The sequence below is a fragment of the Syngnathus acus genome, chromosome 12 (assembly GCF_901709675.1).
Source record: "Syngnathus acus chromosome 12, fSynAcu1.2, whole genome shotgun sequence".
Taxonomy (NCBI): domain Eukaryota; kingdom Metazoa; phylum Chordata; class Actinopteri; order Syngnathiformes; family Syngnathidae; genus Syngnathus; species Syngnathus acus.
The window spans coordinates 9,213,060-9,236,632 of NC_051097.1; the positions used below are offsets into that span (position 1 = coordinate 9,213,060).

General features: G+C 42.3%; 1 protein-coding gene across 3 annotated transcripts in view; it reads right to left on the bottom strand.

Moving 5' to 3' along the window:
- The window catches only part of LOC119130969 (A-kinase anchor protein 2), a 32,764-nt gene extending 13,522 nt beyond the window's left edge, over positions 1-19,242 (bottom strand). For all 3 annotated transcript variants that reach the window (XM_037264981.1, XM_037264980.1, XM_037264979.1), the window contains exons 1-9: positions 19,135-19,242; positions 16,171-16,222; positions 11,636-11,716; positions 9,631-9,752; positions 5,988-6,102; positions 5,885-5,906; positions 5,118-5,246; positions 3,647-4,474; positions 397-470 (exon numbers count right to left, since the gene is read on the bottom strand). In XM_037264981.1, the coding sequence (XP_037120876.1) occupies positions 397-470; positions 3,647-4,474; positions 5,118-5,246; positions 5,885-5,906; positions 5,988-6,102; positions 9,631-9,752; positions 11,636-11,716; positions 16,171-16,222; positions 19,135-19,181 (1,470 nt within the window). In that variant the 5' untranslated portion in view covers positions 19,182-19,242. The remainder of the gene's footprint in view (positions 1-396; positions 471-3,646; positions 4,475-5,117; positions 5,247-5,884; positions 5,907-5,987; positions 6,103-9,630; positions 9,753-11,635; positions 11,717-16,170; positions 16,223-19,134) is intronic.
- Between the last annotated feature and the right edge of the window lie 4,331 nt (positions 19,243-23,573).

Genomic DNA, 23,573 nt, shown 5'->3' on the forward strand with positions numbered 1-23,573 from the left:
AACAAGCCCTGGACTGAGGCGGAACTAATCATTGGGGGCCCAGGTAGACTTTCCACATTTAAGTGTTACTAAATACTTTTTATCAAACCACCAGATCAATCTTGTGTTCTCAGCCTAGCTCCAAAAATCCAAGCAAGCCCTCCATGGTGGTAAAACCATATAGCTAGTTTACATAATATCATACCCCACAGTGAGGCTCAGCAAGCATCCGCCATTTTTAAGTGACAGCTGGTGTGCGGATTATTCAGAAGCACCATTAACTCAGGGCCAGATGGTAAGCAGAGCTGCAGTGTTAGCATCACAGATTGCTGTTAGCGGTTACCAGCGAAAAGCTTTTGGTTGCAGAAAAAGATTGAAGTATTGCATAATTCCATGCAAATGATGGCATACACTCACCATGGCAGTGTGAGAAGATCTGCTCGCCATCTCGGCCTGATGACCATTGGTTGTTGTCCCGATAATCCCGAATCCTATGATAAAAATAAAACATAATAAATATACTAAATATATAAATAAAATAAAACAAGAGTGTACTGTATTGTACAGTTATTATAAAGAAAATAATTTTTAATAATTAATAAAAATAACGCTAATAATAAAATACGATTTTTAAATAACCCAAAATATACCGGTGAATGTAGTGACGGTGTCATGGATCACATGATCTCATCTAATCAACAAATGAATGGAATATTTTATATCTGTCAAGGTTAGTATCTTGAAAAAGGAAAAAATTGGGTGTCTTTTGCAGCTACATGCCTTAAAGCGGAACACTATAATAGGATGATGTAAAAAAAAACATCAGCAGACAGTCAGATGCTGTATGTCACATTGTCATTGTACGAAGATGATTGCATTATCGTGGTTATTGTCACACAGCTATGGATTGAATGGAGATGTAGCCTAGTGCTGGTCTCTAATATGATCAGTTATCATATCCTGCTGTAACGTTTTCTGTTCTGTGTGAGTCATGCTTCCGGTTCAATCGGAATTATTAGTATATTCATATAGCGAAGCAGATTTTGCTTGCTCTCAATTTCCCTTCTTTGGTACTTACCTCACCTCTCGTGTATCGTACAGATAATCCGATCATAAGAAGTTTCTGGTGTGTTTACAAAATAAATCAATCTAGGTCCCCACTACAGAGCATCCTGGTGATGAATAAATTTGAAATGTAATATTGATCATATATGCTCGTTCGAGGCAGTGTGGGTATTATCGGAGAAGATAGGGGTGCAGTGATTCTTTTTATTCCCAACAGCCAATGAAACAGTGAATGTTAAATAGAGAGACAGATGAAAGGAACAACAAGCAAGAGACAGCAGGGGCTAAACTGGAGAAACTCAGCTTTATTTGTCCAAAGATAGTGAGTGGATACAAACGTCAGAGAAAGTGTTGGGGGAGGAGGATGTGATGGTGAGATTGAAGAACCAGAGAGAGAAAGAGAAATGTGAACAATAGAAAATGGCTCCGTCTTTAAAATGAACAGTCCATACAATCATGGGGGCAGGCAGAGGGGAAGAAAGGGCGCCCCCTAGAGAGTTTAAGTAGGACTTCACTTAGTGGCAGTGGGGCTAACTAGCAAAAAACCCAGACCGGAAACTCAGCTCTTCATTTTTTTGGGGGCTCAAGATATTTTGGTTATGATGAGTGTAGTGTGTATGCGGCGAGTAAAACAAAATTGGTCTCATTGTCTCTCGCAGATGGCTTAATTGCATGAATTCAATTTTTAAAATAAATGACATTTCCAACAGTTGCCAAAATATCTCATCTAAGAACATTGGTGGTCTGCGTGAGAAGAAAATTCAACATTTGCTGAGCATGCAGTTAATAGGCAAGCATGCACATCTATTGAGACGGTTAGTTTGGAAATCCTGGCTCTGCAAAACGGTTTGAACATCCTCGCATGCCTTCGGGAGACATCTGCAAAAGGAATTAGCTGTTAGGAGTTCGCGTGAGGTTGTGGGAACAAAACAATACTTGGGTGTATTGTTGCAAATGAGAGAGTGAAAAAATAGAATGGCAGATGACATTAAAAAAAAATCTAGAATATTAATCTATAGCGTACTATTGGTGAAAAAAAAAAAGCTAAATAGCGCCTTCAGTATTTACATTCTGTACCTTCAGGAACTTTGACACAAGCTTTGCCTGGCCAGTCACTCAGCACTAAATAAAGTTTGTTTATTTTAAGGCAAATTACTATTCAGCGATAACAGGTCCATTTGGAGAAGGGAGGAAATGTCGATTTTGGAATTTCCCATCACATCATTTGAATCTTTTGTTATTCTGAGATGACGATAACGTGTTTTTACCGGCAGTCACGGGTGATTTATGAAAAAGTGGCAAGGGTACCTGATTATGGTAACGCACCTGAGCCACTAAAGCACCAACGGAATGTATTTTCTGGATTTGGTTCATTTGGATCCTGAAATTATCTGTAATGAACTTCCTCATATAATAGCTAATTCGCTTTGTTGAAATGTTTGCTCTGGAATGTTCCAAGATGCTTTGAACTGAGTGTTTCTAACTGTAATATTTATTTTGGTCGTAAAAGATGTGCTCATGTGATCCAGGCCACATTATTGCAGCATCCTTGTAAAAAAAAAAAAAAAAAAGCTGGCAGTGTTGGGGTGGTCCTCAGAAGCACTGGCAGACAACTTGAATTACATTGAGTTGTCTTACCGGTGGGTCGACTGCCGTTTTGTTTTTCTAAACCGTTTGTCCTCACTCTATGGACGATTTTGAGTTTTCAATTAAGCTGCGATGAAGACATGCTAACCAGTATACGAACATGGCAGTTATTAATTGAATGGTGTTTTCCAATGTGCTCATGAATTTGTGGTCTTATATACACCAAGACAAATGTTTGTACAATTCCTAAGGTGTTTCATGGCTTCTTATTCGGCTACAGAGTTAGGAAATGATTGAATGGGAGGAAATGATTTCATCGGTGGGGGAAGTTGATGCGGGAAAAAAAAAACAATGTTAAACTTCACTTCTTCATTGAAGGAACCATCCCAAAAAATGTCATAGAAAATCTAATTGTTCGGGTGGAAGAATAGTCGAGGCACATGAAGAAACCAAGGCAACAAGGACCCTCCCCCTCTTCCTTTCTCCATACAATTGTGTGTGTGTTTGTTGGGTGAAAGGAATTTATGGGACAAAGTGATAAATAATTAATATATATTTTGATATATTTTGATTGTGTGGTTCCATAGTGCCTGCTCGGGAACACGGTAGCTAACAGCGTGTGAAATCGAGCCAATAGTAGCCTCGCTTTGTCAAACAAACATGGATGCTTCTGCAACTATCTGTCTTTGTTTACCACGACCGGAGAGCAGCATTATATTAGTTTGCTGATTAGTTCGACTGGAACTTTCAGGAGGTCAGAGCCACCGTGTTGGCACAGAGGATTAACAAAAAAGCAGTAATGCACGGCTGGATGAAGGCGGAACAGCGTGAGAGGTCACGTGCGTGTGCGTCAATGTGAGTGTGGCAGCCGCTCAGTCCAAAGGAGGAGGAGCTTCAGTTAGTAATCATCCAAAGACAGAGGGAAAGGAGGGGTGTTGTGGGTAATTGTAAAAGGGAAGCGGAAGATTCAGTCACATGACTACGCAGCACTTGCAGCGTTTCCTCTTGTCTGTACCTGTGGCAGGGGTGAGGCCAGGAGGCGGGGCTTTGTTGGCTTCGGGATTCGGCGGGGGCGAGGCGGCGCTGTCGGGCTCGCGGCCGTCCGACGAGAGTTCCGTGCTGACGGCTTCGGACGTGGCCGGCCGGCCCGACACCAGGTCGGCCGCCGTGCCGTCGATGATGGACATGTCGGTGACCGTCTTCTCCCTCAGAGATTTCTCGTCGTCTTCGTCGATCAGGACCACCTCGGCTTTGACGGCGCCGTCGAAACCCAGCAGCCGCCGGCTCTCGCTAGTGTCGTCCAGGTCCTGGTAGCCCATGAACACCATGGTGACCGGGTGCTCTTCGCTGGCTTGGGGCACGAAGATGACCTCCGGGTCCGGGTGGGCCGACGGGCCGGGTTGCGTCACGATGGGAGCCGGGGATGGCGGCATCATGCCTAGCCGAGTCTCCCTCTGCAGGATGACCTGGGCCGGCGGGCTCGACGGGATGGAGGGCGGGGCGCAGGACGGCGGGGACAGATCGTCCGCGGCCGTCGGCGAGACGTAGGCCTGCGGGGCGGCGGGGGTAACCAACACCTGACCCCTCCTTTCATCTCCAGCTTCGCCGGGTCGAACCGCCCTCTGGATCAGCTGGTCGACCTGCGAGGAGCTCCACCCGTTCTCCACCGAGGTCGTGGACACGCCCCCGGAGGACGAGATTTCGTAGACGACTTTCCGGCCGTCGTCGTAGACCTTGATGCCGCGCGAGCCCGCTTCGGAGGGGTTCACGCGGTTCGATGACAGGACCCGCCGTTCGCCCGTCTGAGGGTCATGCTGCACGTTGATCTCCATGGCAAACATTGCTGTTAGAAGGGGAGGGAGGGGGGTTGAGGGAAGAGTGAGAGGGGGGGGGGGTGAGGGAAGTGTGAGGGGGGTGGAAAAAGTGGAAGGAGTGAAGCGTGAAGATGGTGGAGACAGGCTGATGAAGCTTCAAGTCAATTACAATGCTGAGCCTTTTGGGCACAACATCATTACCGCTTGGGTCAATACTGGCGTATCAAATATTTTACTTTGATAAATAATAATTAGCACGAAATAATTAAACTAACTCATACAAATTACTAATTTAAGTTCCCTGAATCTACCTGGAATCTACTCCCTGAAATACTTCGTACCTAAAAATGTCCGATGCCCCACCCGTCCACAAATACACAATCTAACCAAAACATGAATAAAAATAGCAACTAGTAAACATTTTAAAAGTTTAGGAATGGTAAAAATGTGTCCCCGACTGAGGGTGGATTTCAACGTCCGTTTTTTTAGCATAATATTGACATGTGACCTTAACAAGCACGTATGGCCAAGTCCTAACCTGGCCGTCTTTGCGCCCTGCGTGTGTCTAATCCAACTTGGCCGCATCCCAAACCCTTTCTGCCCTTCCGTCCTTCCTCCTCCAAACTCCCTCCCTCCCTTCCTTTCCTCTCCCCTCACCCTCTGCATCCTTACCGGGTCTCGGAGTTGCCTTGTCTCCAGGCGCAGGTGGGCCGGTCCGAAGCTGCGTGGCCGGGACGAGTCGCTCGGGATCGAGGTCCGCGCCGTCCGAGAGAGGAGCGGACGTGCAGCCGGTGGCCTCCACTGAGCACGAGCACAAAGGGGAGGAGGGGGAGGGTGGCGGTGGAGGGAGGTCAGTGTAAAAGATAGTCAGTGATGTTGGAGGCAATGACACGTACACACACAGACACACACACACCATCTAACCGTCCATTTTTCACATGTGTGTCCCCGACAACTGCAGCACCCCAGAGGTTCAAGTGCTTATGCAGCAAAAGCATGCATGTGTGTGTGACTGCTTTGTGTGTGTATTTGTGTGTTTTTGAATGTGCGTGTGATGGGAGGAACAAAGCGGCAGGGGCTTACAGGGCTTTTTGGAGAATAGTGCTGGGGATAAAGCCAGGCTGCAGACTCATGGCCTTGTGTGAGTGTGAGTGTCAATAGTCTTGCTGAGCACGATGTGTGTATGTGTGTGTTTTAGTGCCAGTGTGTAAGTATATATGTGTGTGTGCGCTCTGTCCATGGCAATCAGAGTGTGTGTTTGAAGGTTCATGGGCGCTCTCTGGCCCGAATCGCTCCTGCCTCAGCGAGATTATTATCCAAACAAACACACTGACACATGCACACACATTTGGGGACAACAGTGATGACAACCTTGGGAAGAACAATGATGCTATTAACTTTGTGTATAGAATCTTGTGTGTGTTTGTGATTGATCATACCTCCAGCATGGGCCATCAGACTCTGAAAAACAGAAATAATAACCTCGTCAAAGTGGAATGTATCATTTTGGAACTTTTTTTTTTATATTTACGAGTTTTGTACCTTCTGCATATCTTCAATCGAGCGTTCCGTCTCCTTGAGACGTTCCCGCAAAGATCGTTCTTTGGCTGAGATCAAAGATTCTTCACACTCAAGTGCGCCGATTTCAGATTCCAGCCTACAAACACACAAATAGCACATTTTTGGTCGATATTGGAGAGCTTTGCTGGTTCCGACTCGCATCTTGCAGCTGCTTAAAAGAGTCAGTCCAAATTCAACTCAACACAATCGCCAACACGGATTTGTGTGATAGTGACAGTTGGCTGTACGTGTCATCCCAACCTCAACCATGTCAATTATAATCATAATTTCCAACAATATCCTGCAGCATGTGGACTTTATCCTGAAATCTAAAATAACAAAAGACTTTTGGATGACATTTAGGACACCACACGATGATCCCCCAAGCATTCACTCGTTTCTAAGACACGTACTCCAACAAACTCGCACATGGGGACATTAAAAGATGGATGTTACAACAATAGGAGGAAGCGGTCTGGGAGGAGAACCACGCTTGCTTCCTCACTGCCTGCCACCACTTGCAACAATCTTCTGGGATGCAAAGAATGCATGTGCCATAATTATGTGTGAAGTTTAGCTTCATCAGCTAGCATAAACTGAGAATTGCCAGAACAAACTAAGGTTTGTGATAAACAACAGACATGATATTCTTGGGTTTTGGTTTTCCAGAGCAGTAAAAAGAAAATGAGAAGTCTCCTTATCTGCAGACAGTTGGACCGCATGAGACAATGGGTTTGAAACGCAGTTATGTTGGATGACGGACCTGTAATCTTGCTAATTAGCAACTAGCCATTCTCGGAAGCTCAGACAAGAACAAGGGATAGCAGATAAATCTTACTAAACCACCACTTTAGGAACTTAACAAGAGGTTAAACTCTTTGATTACTTTCATTACTTTAGAAAAACACAGTTTCATATCAAATGTAATGTCCCCTCCATGGTGTTTTGGCAACGGTACAAGGCTACGCTATTATTTGTCACTGGCACCCCCTTGTGGCCAAACCAGAAACCTAGCTACAGTAGAGACAAAGCATGTACAGTGAAATTATGTCATGAATTCTCTTTAGATCATTGTCCATTAAATGATTATTTTATATCATTTTTGTATATAAAGTATAGCTGGTCGCGGCAATGCTAAAAGAGAACTCGCCGTCAGCGGTGTCACCGTCCCGCTTTGTCAGCCAACCGCAGGCGAGTTGCCATGGATACGCCCGGTTTTCCACATCACTCGGGACGTAGAAGAGTGCATATCTGATTTTATGTGTGGTGGTGGTGGACTGCTCGCCTATGCCCACATGCGTCGGAGATTGAGAGCCCATCCAAACGACTGATGCTATGGAGGCAAGAAGGCCGAGGCGCTAACCACGCGGTATAGAAGGGAGTATTTTTACACGTTAATTCATGTGTGCTGTATGTGAACTTTCCTTCTGGGTGTACTACTTCTCTTGGGAGCCAGTTTCCCAGATGTAGAGCTGCTGGAAAGATCACGTTGGTTGAGGTAAGCCTCAGCAAACCAACGGTGCCAGTGAGCCACCATTTTCCCAAGAATTGAAAAAGATGGAGAAAAACAAATTCAAGCGGTATCAGTATCGGCAGTCAAGAGTTGAGTATCGGTATCGGTCTGAAAAAAAAGTATCGGACATCCCTTTTATAGATGATGTATGTATATCTCTAAGCTAAAAATAATGGATCGACTTCCTCTAAAGTACAAATTATAATCTTTGTTTTCTGTTCTAGCTCCAGTCTGTTTATGGCTCTTTTGTGCGTTCAGCTGTAAAGATAATTTGTTTCTCCGATGAAGCCATCCGCTCCTGGGAAATTACTCGACTTGATGCATTTTGGTCTGCACTGTTATTCTAATGCAGTTGAAACGAGAGCATCAGTTTGTCTAAATTACACGCCGGTTACGTCAAGCAGAAGATGAAAGCAGTTTTTGGGGTTTTGTTTGCTGCGACTGGTGGTGACGGAGGTATATTAGGAATGTTAGCTTCTCTTACTGCTGTCGATCGAAGTATGAAAAACTACAGTGGGTGTTAATAAAGCTTCTTTTTCCTCATTCTCTTGTTGGTTTAGCGAGATCTGGAAACGGCCATACTCGCTAACTGTGTGTTTGTCCTTCAGGCAGTGTCAGTGTCCGGTGCTGCACACAATGATGCCTCTTTCTTTGCTTCCCAAGTTGGTTTATGACCCCCCCCCCCAAAAAAAAAAGTCCTTTAGCACGATTTTTGGTTAGGGGGGACGTCCATATGTGTACATGACAAAGATCATGTGTTCCTCTTGCTTTATTTTATTTTCAGTGTAAGGGTTACACTAACACAAGGACGCCATTGTGTAACTGTTTTCATAATTTTGTTCATTTTTTTTCATAATGATGTTTGAAATATTTGTTTTGCATCAAAATCTGATTTTATTTAATTCTGGTTCAATTTGATTATTTTTAATTTATTTTTGCTCTTATAATACAAAAGATTCAGTTGTGTCTTGGTCACTTTGTATCATAAAAGTTTCCGTTGGTGCACATGTTACGAGTTCAACAGTTGTAAAAAGAAGACGGGCGAAGATGCCTCCCGGGCTTCTGTGCATTTTGTAACAAAGCGGGGGAGCCTAATTTGGAAATGTTTACAAGAGGAAGGATTTGTAAGCGGTCATACTTTCTCCCCCGCTTGCAATCAATCCAATGTCCAATCCGTAGCGGTTGCTGAGGTTGAGGATCGTAAATTATAGATGTCCTCACAACAGCTTCCAATCTGGCAACGTGATTCGTGGACCTTCATTATAATTGTGGTTAAGCATTGCAAACAAAAAACGCTTTGTGCCTTGAAATGTGAAAACCTGAGATGAGTAAATCGTTATCGGTTACAGATGTGCTAGCATTTGTCGTATTTACATAAGTATATGGACCCTTATTAGATATGTTACAAAAGCCGCTTTGTCGGCGGCCATCTTGTGACGCCATATTAATCAAAATCGGAACTCTTTAAAATGAGTTAACTCAACACAGGAATGTAGGAAATAAACTGTTACTCTTTTGCTAATGAAAGCAAAACAAACCACAAGTAAAATATCTCCTCGCTGAGAAAAAAATATATATATTGAACAACACGGTCATTCAAGCTGGAGAGAAGTGACAGTCCTTTGAGCATTCACGACTACTGTTTACCTTCGAGTGCCAATGTTATCCTGGCGCCTGTGGCCACTGGTGACGTTTCCGTTATTTCAGCTCTGATGATAAGCGACGCTAGCTGCTGCTTTACAAAGCCTCTTTCACCAATGGATGAGGAAATGGGCCCGGTGCACATTGTGTCAAAACCCGTATTCTTAAACTGTTTAAAAGCAGTCACTAAAAATACACAACTAAAATAAAATAGGTGTTCATATTTTGGCGAATTACTAACTGCACACAAGAGAATATTTCTGAAGTGCCACGTGCGGTATTACAAAATTAGAGCTCTATTTTAAGACCCCGCTTGACACTTCAAATGCGACTGATGTCTTCAAACGAAGCTACATTTTTGTTTGCACTGCTGCATAAAGAGAAAGAAGAGTCATTGAGAGTCGTAGGATGGAAAGATTTAACCTTGGCTGGGCGGCTTTGCACAGAACTGAATTGGAAATCAAACAATACCTGTGTATCATGTCTTCCATCGTCTTCCCGTGCTCCTCGTCCAGTTGCAGTTGTTTCCGCCTTGTCTCTTCTTGTTCTGTCGCCATTCCCTGGAGGAGCCATCGCTCCCGCATGGCTTTAGACTGCAAACAGATATCTCAGGTGAGTTCCTAAAAATAGTGCTCGGCTTCAGCTAGACTTGTTCGTCTTGAACGTGCTGCAGCTGAGACTAATTAACCAATTCCTGTGAAACCCGAAATGGCTTGAAATCGATCCATGGTGCACACCGCCTGAAACGAACCAGACTCCATCTCACCCTTATATGGATAATCACCAAGAAGTGCAATTGTCAGTTATAACGTCAACATCAAATACAAAGCAGATGGTTTAAAGTAGTCGATGTGGTTCCGCGTTTAATATTAAAATCATTAAATTTAATGTTGTCTTCAAATTTTGGTCTCTGTGTTGTTACCACAAAAGAGTTCAACATGAACAATTCAAGACATTTACTGTCACATGGTACAATGAATTGCTCGTCTCCAAATGTTAGAAACGACAGCGTTAAAAATTATACGCTCACAATGATTGCACAAAGAAACTCATTCCCATGTGAGTCACTCCAAACTGCTGTCAGATCGTGACAGCTGAGCATTTGCTTCTTGTGTGTGCTTCCTGTCCATTTACCGTATTTTTTGGACTATAAGGCCCATTTTTATGTCAAATCAAATAAATTTTGCTGATCTGACTTGTGAAGTAATACACCTTATAAACCGGTGAGCCTTATAACTGAGTTGCCTGGCATATATGGACATTTCCCAAAATAAACCCGCTCATCAAGAGTGTGCCTTATAGTCCCCAAAATACACTTCTTGTTTTTGCAGACCACTCGATCCAATGTGAGAGGCCCAGCTGTCCTTATCAAATCACTGACTTGTAGTCTCCTTTTCTTCTCTCGGTGTACCAGGCCTCCCTGGAGGGCGTACTACAAAGCCCGCTTCATGCTTCTTGGCTGCGTGGCACTCAGACGTAATGGCCATTTAATGGGACTGTGTGACCAGATGCTGATTATATCAAGTCGGCCGGTGGTGGTGTATGCATGAAAAGTAAACACAACAGTGTGCTGACTCAAGAGGGGGGTGAGTCCGATAGTGCAGATTCTGCAGTCACACTATTGATATTTCATCAATGCCTTTAAAAGATTTAAAAATATTACCGGCACACCCGATGCCATTTATAAAGCGGAGATATTCTGTAAGGCCTCACAAAATTTAAACTCATTCCTAATCTTGCAGCTGTGTTTTTATGGCCCAGATGTCCTTGCGATGAATTTTTGTAACCTTGAAAAAAGCTCTTGTTTAAGTTGATACCAGTAATGCGGGAAAAAAAAAATACTCAATACTTTTCAATTATTTATGAGATGGTAAAACATAATGGAGTTGCGATATCTCCCTGTGGTGGTTTTGCATTATGCTTACGTTGCTGGAAAACGAGTCCAGTTATGAACTTAATATAGCGCTTAATGTTTCATCTATTAATATTATTTTGGTTCAAGTACACCAGCACGAAGGACTCTATCATATTGAGCACGACACTTTAACGGCCGGAAACATTAAGTACGCATGGCTTTAATCAACAAGGCTTTTGTCAGTCTTTCCATAAGTGGGTGTTTAAAGATGGAAACCATCGGTAGTTAGGAATTACGTTTACTAATAAAGGACTCTTTTATGCCAAGTGTTTAAGGGCCTTTAATTAGAGAAAGGAATGTATTTTATTTCCACTGGCTGGATATTTATAGCAAAACAGGAACTTGCGGCCATTTTCCCACGCATGCTACATTGCAGCAGTGTTTGAGATCAATTCACATTGGGGGCGGAGTCTAATCTATATCAAATTTATGACACCATAATCCAGGTTGATGTGTTTATTCTTGTCAATGTTACATCAATTCTCGGAAAGGTTTTTTATCACTGGGTGTTTTTGAGGATACCATTAGAGTGTTTGTTATATATAAAAAAAAAACTACAACCTTGAGCTGCTGTAGTTGCAAAACCAACTCATCGAGCTGACGTCTCTTGTCTTCAATCTCGGTTTGACGTTTTCGTTTTTCCTGCGTAACACAAAACAAATAACATTAAAACATACATTCATCTTTTATAATGTTTATCCTAAAAAAAAAAAAAATCACTCTATATTGGTTGCCACTTTAGTGAAAACAGATTTTCTTTGAAATGGGGTGAAAGCTCCCTAACAGAAGTGGACATGGAAAAAAAAAATGGTGTCACCGAAAATAAATGGGAATGTAAACAAGACGACGTAGCCCTGCGTGGGGTAGAAGGGCATGGGAGTATATAGCTGTCTCACACTCACACACATCCTGTTTGCTTTAAATAACCACAGAAAATCCCCAAAATGTGCACAAATATTACTCAGACGCATTAGCAAAAATTTAAAATCATAATATCAAGAAACAACAAGTGATAAAAAAAATAGGGTCGAATCGAAACTGTTCTGCTCGATTATAACGCCACAAAGATTTCTGGCATGAAGACCCGAGTGAATGGTTGGACAAAACCATTTAGTGCTGACTCTGCCATTCCCACCCTTTCATTTTGCACACAAATTGAACGTTTGGCTACTCCACTGACATACTCCATTTTTGCTCCTTTGACCTCGTTTGCCCTTTTTTGCCAACAGAAGCCTGTGCAGCACTTAAAACAATAAGATAGGACAAATCAATCCGAAGTGAGACAACAATTTTATCAGGGTTGCTGGAAGAAAACTCCATGATGTCATGGAATGGAAGTAAGTGCAACAGAGGAAGGGGCGGGGCATAAGTGGCTAGTCTTGTAGGAAAAGTTGACGCTGCGTCTACATTGGCAGCAGCACAATGCAACATAATCTGCACTGAATAAAACACACACATTCACAAAGTGGAGGGAAATCCGCTGGTAGCAAAAACAATTCTTCTGCGGACTCATGAAACAATCTATATTTTGAATATATAAATAAATATTAAGATCGGATCTATGATATGTATTTCTAAGTTTGGATTGAAAGAAAATCCACAACACTGGCAATAGTTTCCCCCTGGAGAGCACATAATCCTCCCACTCGGGAAAATATGTTGACATTCTTGAAGACACATTGAAAGCTTCTCACAATCTGAATCACTCAGTCTTTGGCCAAACTTGGCTTGCAGCTACACTCCCTCCCCTCATAAACAGATAATCATTTGTCCTGCTACTGGTGACACACTAAGAAAAAACAAATCAATTATATCTTCGTAGTTGATAAGAAAAAAGTAGAGAATCCATAAAAAATGCAGAATCTTAATAAGCAGGCAGTTGTACAAAAAATTCAATTATATGAACCATCAAGGGAGATCTGTTTCAACCCCTCTTGAAGAAACGAGAGGTACAACACAGATGCTTCACATTCTCCACATTCCAACCCACACTAAAGAAACATCTCCCTGAAGATCATCTTCCATTCATGCCGCAGAATTCTGAACCTGAAATGGACTTTGAAGGCAAGAACTGCACCTGCAAACTACATTCACCTCCAATACTGCAACTTTAGCTTGTAACCTTAACGAAGTTTCTTACCAACTGGTGTCAGGAAATGCAAACTTGGCACATGACAGAAACGCCCGGCGTGCCAATGCCATGCGATAGCAGCACCAGGTGTCGTCTGCACTAGCATATGTATGCTAACTCTGTAGACTGGTACGTATTTCTGGCTTGTCCCGTCATAAAAGTACAGGAGACGCCCAAACATGCCTACGTGGCGGCCATCTTGGCAGGGATAATTTTTCCATCAAAAAGCTACACATGGCGGTCATGTTTGTAGGGGCGTTAGCTTAGCATCGGCATGCAGCTCAAAAGGAACCGTGTTGTATCTACTTATTCATTTCTATGACTTTTATTTGCCATTTGGCTCAATATGTCAACATTCCACTGTCTCTTGTCCCATTTAAATGCTGACCAATCACATTCATAGACGCAACTATTCAGTAGGCCCAAAACAGCTGCTGCTAATTTTGGATGGTATGCAATGCCTGTCGTGTCCAAGACCCTCGTCTACCGATAAACCCGCCTCCCGTTCCTTCCCCATTGCCTTTACCCTATCCAGAGTCCGTTTACTCCTCGGGTCACAAATCTCAACACATGCTAGCGCTAGCTAATGCATCCCCCACCTTTTCACTTGGCCCCACTAAGACCCTCACTAAGTGGAACCAGAGAGTGTCCAGCATCCGTTACGATCACTACTAGCAATCTGTGGTTGAACCCGGTGTGCTTTCGTAGTTAAAGACCTATTATTTTTTACAAGATTGCAAATATGAGTCTTCCAGAGGTCGGCTGTTTTATCTAAATCTTTGATCCGCCGCAGTTCCTGTCTGGCGGTCAGTGCCTGCAGATGTCATGTCTCCTCCGCAAAGTCACACACTGGGAAAAAAAGATTGCGGTGTGTTTGAGGACAGCTTAAAGTCCAAAGTGCTGACCTCATCTGTGTAAACATGTCCTAGACGCAACAGTATGACTAACGTGTTCACACGTTTGACGTGGATTGGCACCATCGGCCAATTACAAACTTTGATCTTCATACCACATACACGCATGGACACACATATACAAACATCAGTTCTTTAGGAAACCCTGAGCAAGATTCTACTCCCCCAACTACAATAATGACATGTTAGGGCCATGTCGATTACAGGCCTGGATTTAAAAGCATGACATCAACTTAATCTGAGCAATTAGTAACCACAGAAACCGGCAACGTTGGCATTCGATAGGCTGTAATCAGTATCAGACAGTGGGAATTCTGAATAATGCTCGCAACATGACCCTGACTCTCCTGAGTGAAGTACTTCAAAACAATTTTCTTTTTACAGCATGTATCTTGTCAGTGAAATAAAGTTATTGAAACAACAGTATATGTGTGTTAAAGGTCGTAGGTCATGGGTTCCATTAAGTCCATGTCTGTAATATTCAAACATGTCTAAATCATTGCATTTTTCCCCACAAGTTGGTTCCGTGGTCTTTAACGAGGGAAAATTACGGGAATTGAGCTTTTCCGTACTCGATCGCAATTACCCGTACATGAGTCGTCATGGTGATTAAAGCCATTCCCAGTATTATAATTGAAAACAAGGGATTAATAAATTACATTTAAAGGATTCTTTGATATTTTTAATCCATCCATCCATTATTTATAAAGTATTCTAATAAAGTGTCATCGATAAAAAAAGCCTATTCCAGCTACAATGTCAATTCTTCCATGTAAAATTCAAAACTCGTGATATATCCATATATGGGCTAAGTAAGTTAGCTATTCTCATTCAACGTTCTAGTAATATCCTGGAGCGCAATTTCCGAAGCGCTAACTTGTTCCGATAACCTACTTTCTACACCTTTCAAGTTCTTGCAGTGACATAATAACGACGACAGTGATGTCATGATTATTACGAAACACCGAGAGGACAATCGATTGATTGGCTCCCGTATTTACATTAGACCGACAATACTTAACACATTTGAAGGCTTACAGAGTGCTTAGCGACCTCGGAGAATATTCAGAAGTGTATTAGTAAGCCTCTGGTGGGTTTGCTTGAGAGCCATTAGTGCCGTTTCAGTCTTTGGGAGATGAGACAGACCGGCTCAGATGATTCACGAGCAAATAACAGCACAATGTTCTTTATATGATGGATTTTGGCACCTCAAGCAGAACCTCAAGTAGGATATTTCTACTCTGACTACACGGCTAAGCTGCAGCCGTAATCTGCATGCTTTGCAAAAATTATTTTTCCTGGCCATGTGTATAAAACTACAAAATGTGGCCACCAATGAGAACTTTCCATTTTGTACCATGCCAAGCTGGTGGACATAAATGAGGCCTGGTACGACTGGGGTGTTTCAATGCGGCTAAAATAGTTTCTCCATCTGCAGCCGCCAATGCTGCTGTTCCCCCTTACTTGTGTTATGGGAATGTGTGTTTTCCTCTGCCACTTTAGTGTGTGTGTGGTATGCTTTGGTTATAGCTGGCGCCAAATTTAGTCACAGGTCTGACTATCAGCAGACACTTCCCCAGATGCCTCTGTCCTTCATCACAAAACATGTCCTTATCGTTCATTCCCATCAAGCAATTTAAGAAAATAACCCAAAACAATCAGCAGATCAATTATTATTATTAAAATATTATAATTAAAATAATTCTTAGTTACAGTCCCAATATCAAATACTAAAAATTAATTAATGCCATTTATTTGACCCAAGACATTACTTTGAACCCACAAATGGATACACACACACACTTTTCCCTTTAATCCGTTCCATCAACTGAATAATTCCATCAAATTAAAGCAGATGAAACATGAATGAATGTAGCAATAGATGAGACACCGGTTGCCCAAAGAGGCTGCAGGACTTCAAAGATACTCCATAGATGGCAAAGTGAATAAAAAACACACAGGTAGATGAAAAGCTGAACTCATCTGAATTCTTCACAGGCACATGACCAATGCAAGAAAAAAAAAAAGATGATCTGGGCACTGTGACTTACCGCCAAGGCCTGCAGCCTCTCTTTGTGGAGCTGAGCCTCCTCGCACGACATCCTGAGAAGGGGAAAGCAGGGGAGAGGGGAGGAAGGTGGGGAGGGTGAAAGGAGAACGAGAGGTGAGACCTGGGGAGAGCTGAGGTCCTAAATGTGACTGATGAAGGGTCAGGGGGCGGGGGGCACAGCGGGTGTCCGGATAAGGTCCTTTCTCAGGAATAATCCAACAGTTGGTGGACAGCTAGCAAAGATCTCTCAATGACTGGCCATGAGCCTCCCACTCTCTGTCGCGATCAGAGACTCGTTCTTTTGGCCCGCCGTCTCTCCTCCCATTCGCTCCCTGCTTCCCTCCCTCTCTCTTTTTTTAGGCAAGAGCCATGTGTGACTAAACAGCTGGGAGGAGCAGCTGAGGTAGAGCGAGGGAGGTGTATGGGACGAAGGTTTACGAGGAGTAAATAGATATTGGGAAAAAAAAAATACTTTTACTTTCTGTCTGAAGCGATATCTGGCATGTAAAGCATCTGCCTTGATTGATTTATTTTTTTTCCATCCGAAATCGACTTTCCAGAGCATATTTTCGACTTGTATTTATTTGAGCGGTTTTGACATGCAGGTCTTGTTGGAGAGGAAGCAAAACACAACCTCATCAATCCTGGTTGCCATTTTTTGGCTAGGCAACACTAGAACGACTAAACACAAAAAAGCTGCCTGTTGTGATTCCGATTTTGGATCATAGTTTTGATTATACTTTGAAAATTACGCCATTCATAAAAATCCTAATTGCCTTCACTTGAACATTTTCTTCCTCTCACGTTCTTTTTTTTACCCTACTTCATTCCTCGCCATACTTTCTTTACCTCCTTGTTGAGGCTTACGTCCTTATAAGGGAAAAAACTGCCGGTAGACTCACTGGGGAATACAGAAGCATGTAACACACACTCACACACACTTTCACTGTAACATGCAAACACGCTCAGACGTCACATAACGAGAAAAACAAAAGCAGCTGGACAGCAGTTGTCCTGTTCACGTCCAATAAATAAAAAATATTCTCTTACGATGAGGGAAAATTTTCCCACGATTTCTCGCTTTGACTTGCAAGCAAAAATTTGAGATGTACAGTGACACTAAACTCATTTTTCTGTATTAAACAACCGATGGAAGCTTTTGAATGCGACTAGCCGATTTAACTGATCGTCACATCGTTGCGCCAATGAGAAAGTTAAGTGTGAGTGGCAATGAGAGTCACACGGCAACGTTATTCCTCACATAGAGGCTAAAAGCTTTTATTTGCTTAACTGCAGAGAGTATTAGGCGTCTATTAGTGGGAGCTTGTTTATTGGCTTGGTGGGCCATCAGTTAGGGTTAGGGTTAGGGTTAGGGTTAGGTCGCTTCCCACTTTGAATGCCTCCATGTTATCCGTTATCTTCTTTACATGCGACATTATGTTACAATGGCCCTGTCATGCTTCTTCTATTGACAACAACCTTTTCGGTTCTCCACACCACATTGTTCTGTTCCCATACAGTCATGCCCGATTCTTCGTCACCTCCGAAAAAATCCCCCCCCCCCGCCGTTAGTTTCGTAGCTGCCCACCTCCAGAGACAACGGCATCATTGTTCGTCTGCATCGCCACGACGACACAATGACCTCACTGCCGAGTCAGCCCGACTCCGCCCACCCTCGATCCCGACTAGGAGGTAATGGCCTCCAGATGTGGATCCAGAAGCGGAATAACACACACACACACACACACACACGAATAGAGGAAAATAACAACATACAGAGGGGGACTTAGTAAATATCCACAAATAAAGTAAATTAGAAAAACTTGCATGAGTGAATGCTTGACTTCAAGAAGCTATTTTGCTACTAATGAGATTGCCAGGGAGGTCTGCTTGTTTACATGTGACACAGCCTGTAGGTCATCTTCTCTGCTTTCAGTGTATATTGAAACACAATCAGATAGCTTCAACAAATCTGGAAGCATTTATTTGACATTTTGTGTAATTGTACCCGAGGCCAAATAGCAGCTCTCTTTCGTTTTTTTGCGGGTCAGGGCCGAAAGAATCTGATAGTGAGCCATTTGGCCACCTCGCGGGGTTTGCGTCAAGGTCAGAACATTGATTTGGGTGTAAAATTGGACTTTGTTGACAAAGTCACACTGTCATACACATAGTAATGTGTCTGGGATAGGCTCCAGCTGACCTTTGACCCTAATGATGACAAGCAGATGGGCATTGTCATTATTACTAAAGACAATTTTTTTAGCTATTATATTGCAAGGTGTTTCGTCAAACCTGACTCACAATGCAGAACAACTCTGCTCCATTTGCTTCATTATGAGATTTTTTTTGCTGAGTTGCACATATTAAAAAAAAAAAAAAAAAAATACATGGATCAGTCCATTGCATGAGAATTCAACGGGGGTGGGATGCTAAATTTTTTTTATCATAGATTCACAATTTAGTTTTTAAGTACTTGACGAATAAGAATAAAACTAATAATTGTTTTAATTGGAAAAATAATCAGCAGTTCTTAGGGGACATATTGTACGAGAAAACTACACGTCCATAAAAGATGTAGCGGCCTGCAGCTGTGCTGACACAAGGCGGTTGCACTGAGACTGCAGCCTGCACATTGTCAATGCTGAACATGCAACATTACACACGCCCCTCAATCACGCACACTCATTGCACTCCACACTATTATGCCATTAAAGTTGTAGATCGAAAGATCAGAAAGCGAAGGAGGACACATACGTGATGAATAACACTTTGAAACCATCGCTCGAGGGTGTACACCGTGTTCCTCGTGTCCCCCTCTCCAGTCATGACTGAGCAGCAGCCTCACCATGACGGGGTTCTGGTTCCCATGACAACCCCTGTCAAATGGAGGAGCCGAGGGATGGAGGGAGAGGCGAGACGGCGGCGAAAGACACGACTAGAGATGAATGATGAAGTGTCGACTCACCGTACTGTCGCCGTGCCGTTCCTCTGCAACGGTGTGTCCGACATCATGGCTGCAGCAACCCTCTGCTCTTCTTCTCTCCTCCACCCCCCACCTCCGCCCCACTCTTTCTCCCTCTCCTCTCCACCGTCGTCCTCCTCTCCTCCTTCCTCGTGCCTTTTCAGTGAGTGCCGATCACGCTATCTGTCGGCGAAGCTGCCGCAGCTCCTGCATCCCCGCATCGCCCTGCCCGAGAAGGGATGGAGGGGAGCATCCTGTGTGTGCGCATGTGTGTGGATGAGAGAGAAAGCAGGGTCATTTGTAGATTCAAAACCTGCAAGATAAATATTCTGCTTTCAAAAGTGTTTCAGCATAAGAATTCATCATTGTGCTTTCATCCAGTAGTATAATTGCACATGGACATCTTTAGAAGATATTGAATGTGCCCATTTGTGCCAGATGTAGCTACTTTGAAAACAGATGCACATAATCTGCAGTAGGTGCATCATACTTGGAGCTGCCAAGTTGGTATCAACATTTTTTTTTTATGCATACCGCAAAGAGGATTTACTGCTTTGCAATATGAAGTATTTATAGATGTATTGAAATACAAAGCATTTCATTCTGACTTTGAACAGATGAAATTTAGTCACCAATACTCACAAATAATTTATACGTTTGGATGTCAGGTAACTTAAATGTAAAGCAGCATGTATTACATTTAAAATGAAATCGTCATTGTCTTGATTTAAATTTAAAAACGTCCCAATAGTGAGACATAAATAAATGGACAGCAAAAATGCATGTTAGTGAATTCAATAGCAGTGAAGAATGGAGCACATTGCCCTCTTGTGGATTACTGTATACTCGAACGGGACAAACCCTGAAGTCATATAATTTATATAAAGGGCTACCAAATTGATTCCTAGTTCCAAAATAACAAATTTGCTCAAATTCATTATGTCTGCATTACTGATCTAATGTTATTCATTTATGTGAGGAGAACTCTAATCATGTCAATGATGCTTCATGACAATGATCAATAATTATTTGACAAGACAACACACTTCACATTCCGATATAGGATCAATACATAGTCATTTAAAAAAAACAGTAGATATTCAAAGAGCATGCACCACCAGAAGAAACCGTTAGAGGGCGCTGTCTTTCAGAATTTCAGGTCCATGTAAAATTAAGGAGTCATGAAAACTACCTAAGCTACAACCTAAATTATTATCAATAAATAAATAAATAAATAAAAAGTAGCACTGTGTCAACATATGCGTGAATACTTTCAGCCTTCACAACAGGTTGTCAGCGGCATGCCAGTGTGGAGCTTTGTCCTCACCAAAGGCCGTTTATCTCAACAAATTCAAACTTCCAACAAGCAGTGGAGCCGTGCGACCGACTTCAACTCAACAAATATGTGCTGATGAAAAATTCAGCAGAACATCCCGGGCAGAATTCCGGAGAAGATCCAGCGTGATGACATTCCTCGTGCAAAGTCATTGAAGCAAATGAAAGATTAAACAACTTGGTGCCATTTTGTAAACCTCAGCAATTGTTTTTGTACGGTTGTTTAAACCTTTTGGGTAAAGCTTTTATTTTTTGTTTGAGGTGAGATGAGGCCAAGTCAAAATTTTTGCAAACACCGATTACTCATCATGACCATCCGAATGCTTTTCTGCATCTATGGAAACAAAACGTCATAAAAAAACATTTTAATATTTAATTCTGGGCTCATGCTCCCGCGAGCCAAATTGGACAAAAACTTACAACTGTATGCCAAAAGCTGAATTAGGCTGGCATAAATCAGGCATAGAAGGGATTCCTGATAAGGACGGAAGAACTGGGATGGCCCTTGAAGCGAGTGACTCAGAAATTTGGAGGAGGGGGAGGATTGAATCATTTTAGGGAGCTCTGAGGTTGGAGGGGCTATGAGTGCATACAGTATGAACCGGCGTGTGTGTGACGATAAATATTTATTTTGCAATTGAAGATATAAATAATTGGGATTTCTGCAGGTCTAGTGGGGCTAAGTGTGTGTATCCTGGAATGTGTGTGTGTAGTTGTGGCACGCAAAAGAAGGCCAAGGCCCCCGGGACAAACGTGGCCGCTTACCCGCTTGGTTGCCATGGTGATGAGGAGATGGGAAAGGCTCTGTCGGAATTGCTATTAAAATGGAGAGCAGTGCGCGCACACACACGCCCAGAGAAAACAACACACTTGTGAGTTGGGCTGATGCGGGTTTCTCCACATAAGGGTCATTGTTATGGTCTTTTTTAACGAAGCACTCTGATTGGTCTGAGCCATTTTTACTGACATTGATACGATTCCCCAGGGACATTGTGTGTGTATGTCAGTGTGAATGCAGTCTGATTTAATGCGTGTGTGTGTTGTGTGTTTACGTGAGTGTGTGTGTGCTCACCAAAATTAGGATCTTGGTTTGAAGGATTCATAAATTGCTGCTAAAGGCCAACTAATAGTAACCCTATTAAGTACAAGTTGTGGTCAAGATTGCAGAATTGCAAAGTGTCACGATTATTGATCAGTTATATAGAAATAAATAAATGAATGAACACGTAAATAAATAAATAAAGTAAATTCATAAATATTCATTTTATATTCATATTTTGTAATCATCTTATGCATTACTGAACACATTTGAACTCATTCACAGCCAACACAGTTAAAATGGATTTTTGGCGTTTATATCCGTCAATGGTACTGAACGAGTTAAAGTCTTTTTCTTGTTTTTTTGTACATTTTTGCATCCTTGAAAGTTTTGTTTTCCACTGAGCTATTTAGTGACAAACAGCAAAGCCTTGGACGAGACATTAATTAGCGCAACTTCAAGAGTACGTTCGAACAACAACCAAAACAAATATTCGGCTGAGCATTCATTTGGCTGTAAGTAATTTTTTTCTTAATTAAGTGTGACATTCATGACTCACATGAATTGAATCAAGAAATTTTTCATGTCTGGTTGGTCCATATGGTCCAACTATTGTCCAACATAAATAATGACCAAGTTGTTCTGATGAGACATCGCCGACCTTTCGAGTATTAATAACACACAACTCATAAAATGCAAGCCTTTTCTAAACATGATTTATCACCTATTATAATTTGGTTCGACTCTCTTCCCTGCAAGTATTTTCAGTTGTGCGCAGAACGAGTCGCCGTTGCATTTGCATTTACATTTACATCGGCGGCTACGCTGTGCTCACTGACCTATAAAAGCGCTTTGAGGTAGGAGAGGAGACAAAATCACAAAGTGAGAGCGGTGAGATCTAAGAGCAAGCTTGTAGAGGGAGAAGCAAAAAGAAGCCAACACGCTTGTCATTTTTTATTATTCATTTTCGACACCGTATATTTCCTGGAATACTGAAATCTGTTATTTACTAATGTGTTCTTTCAAATCATTGATGTTTACTTCCACTTGCAAATGGAAGAACTTCGGTTTGTATCATTCTCTGTTTGACACTTCACTGCCTTGAGCAAGTCTCTTCTTCTCTGTGTGTTGAGTCACGTTGCCTCCATAAGCATTTAGCCCTCCGAGTCATTAACGGAGATGAATGTCGCCTCCACCTTCATCGCTGATTTAATCACATAAATAGGCTGCCACGCTCACCTTTGTCCGTATGTCCCATGCATGCAAAGTCCAGAGAGAGTGCTCTTGTATACGAGCATTTTATTTTCTCCTCAAAATATGCTGTCAGCCTGTATTTGGACACAAAAAAATCCTTACATTAAAAAAAATGCAACTCATTCACTCCCAAAGACGTATTTACACGTCATTTTTTCCCAACAAATAGGAAATAAATGGCCTAAAATGGTTGCTAATGTTATTGCTGCTGCCATGGCAACCACCGAAATATACCTAACCCCACCTCCTCCCCGAACATCACTGCTGTGTGCTTTGCCATCATTTTCTGTCCTCCTCGATGCACCTTTCACCTCACCTTTAACCCTTCCCACACTCTTTTCCCAATCCCCGCCCCTTAATTGCATCCTTTGCATCCCAGTGATGACCTACTCCCGTTTCTCCCTGTGATCGCGTTAAGCTTTATGTCAGTATGAGTGTCTCAACACACAGGGCTAGGTTATGCTACGTGTCAAAGAGGATGGCTGCTGTATGAGGATGATGGTGGGAGGCAGATGCAGGCAAGAGGTCACACGTGGCATCTGTCTGCTGCAGTCTATTGAAAGGAAAATCTTGCTGGAAATTAATAAAAATATTTTTTATCATAATTTATTATTTAATTTAATGTATTTAATTTCTTTTTAATTTATTTCATTTAAATAAAAAATAAATAAATACAAAATAAATTCCCTTAGAGTGTGTGGGATTTTTTTTTTTTTTAGTCTGTACTTTTATGTTGACACCTGAGAAATTCCTCCAAGAATAACTTCAAGATTGTTTTCATAAATAAATAAATAAAGAATTTCATTATGTCTTT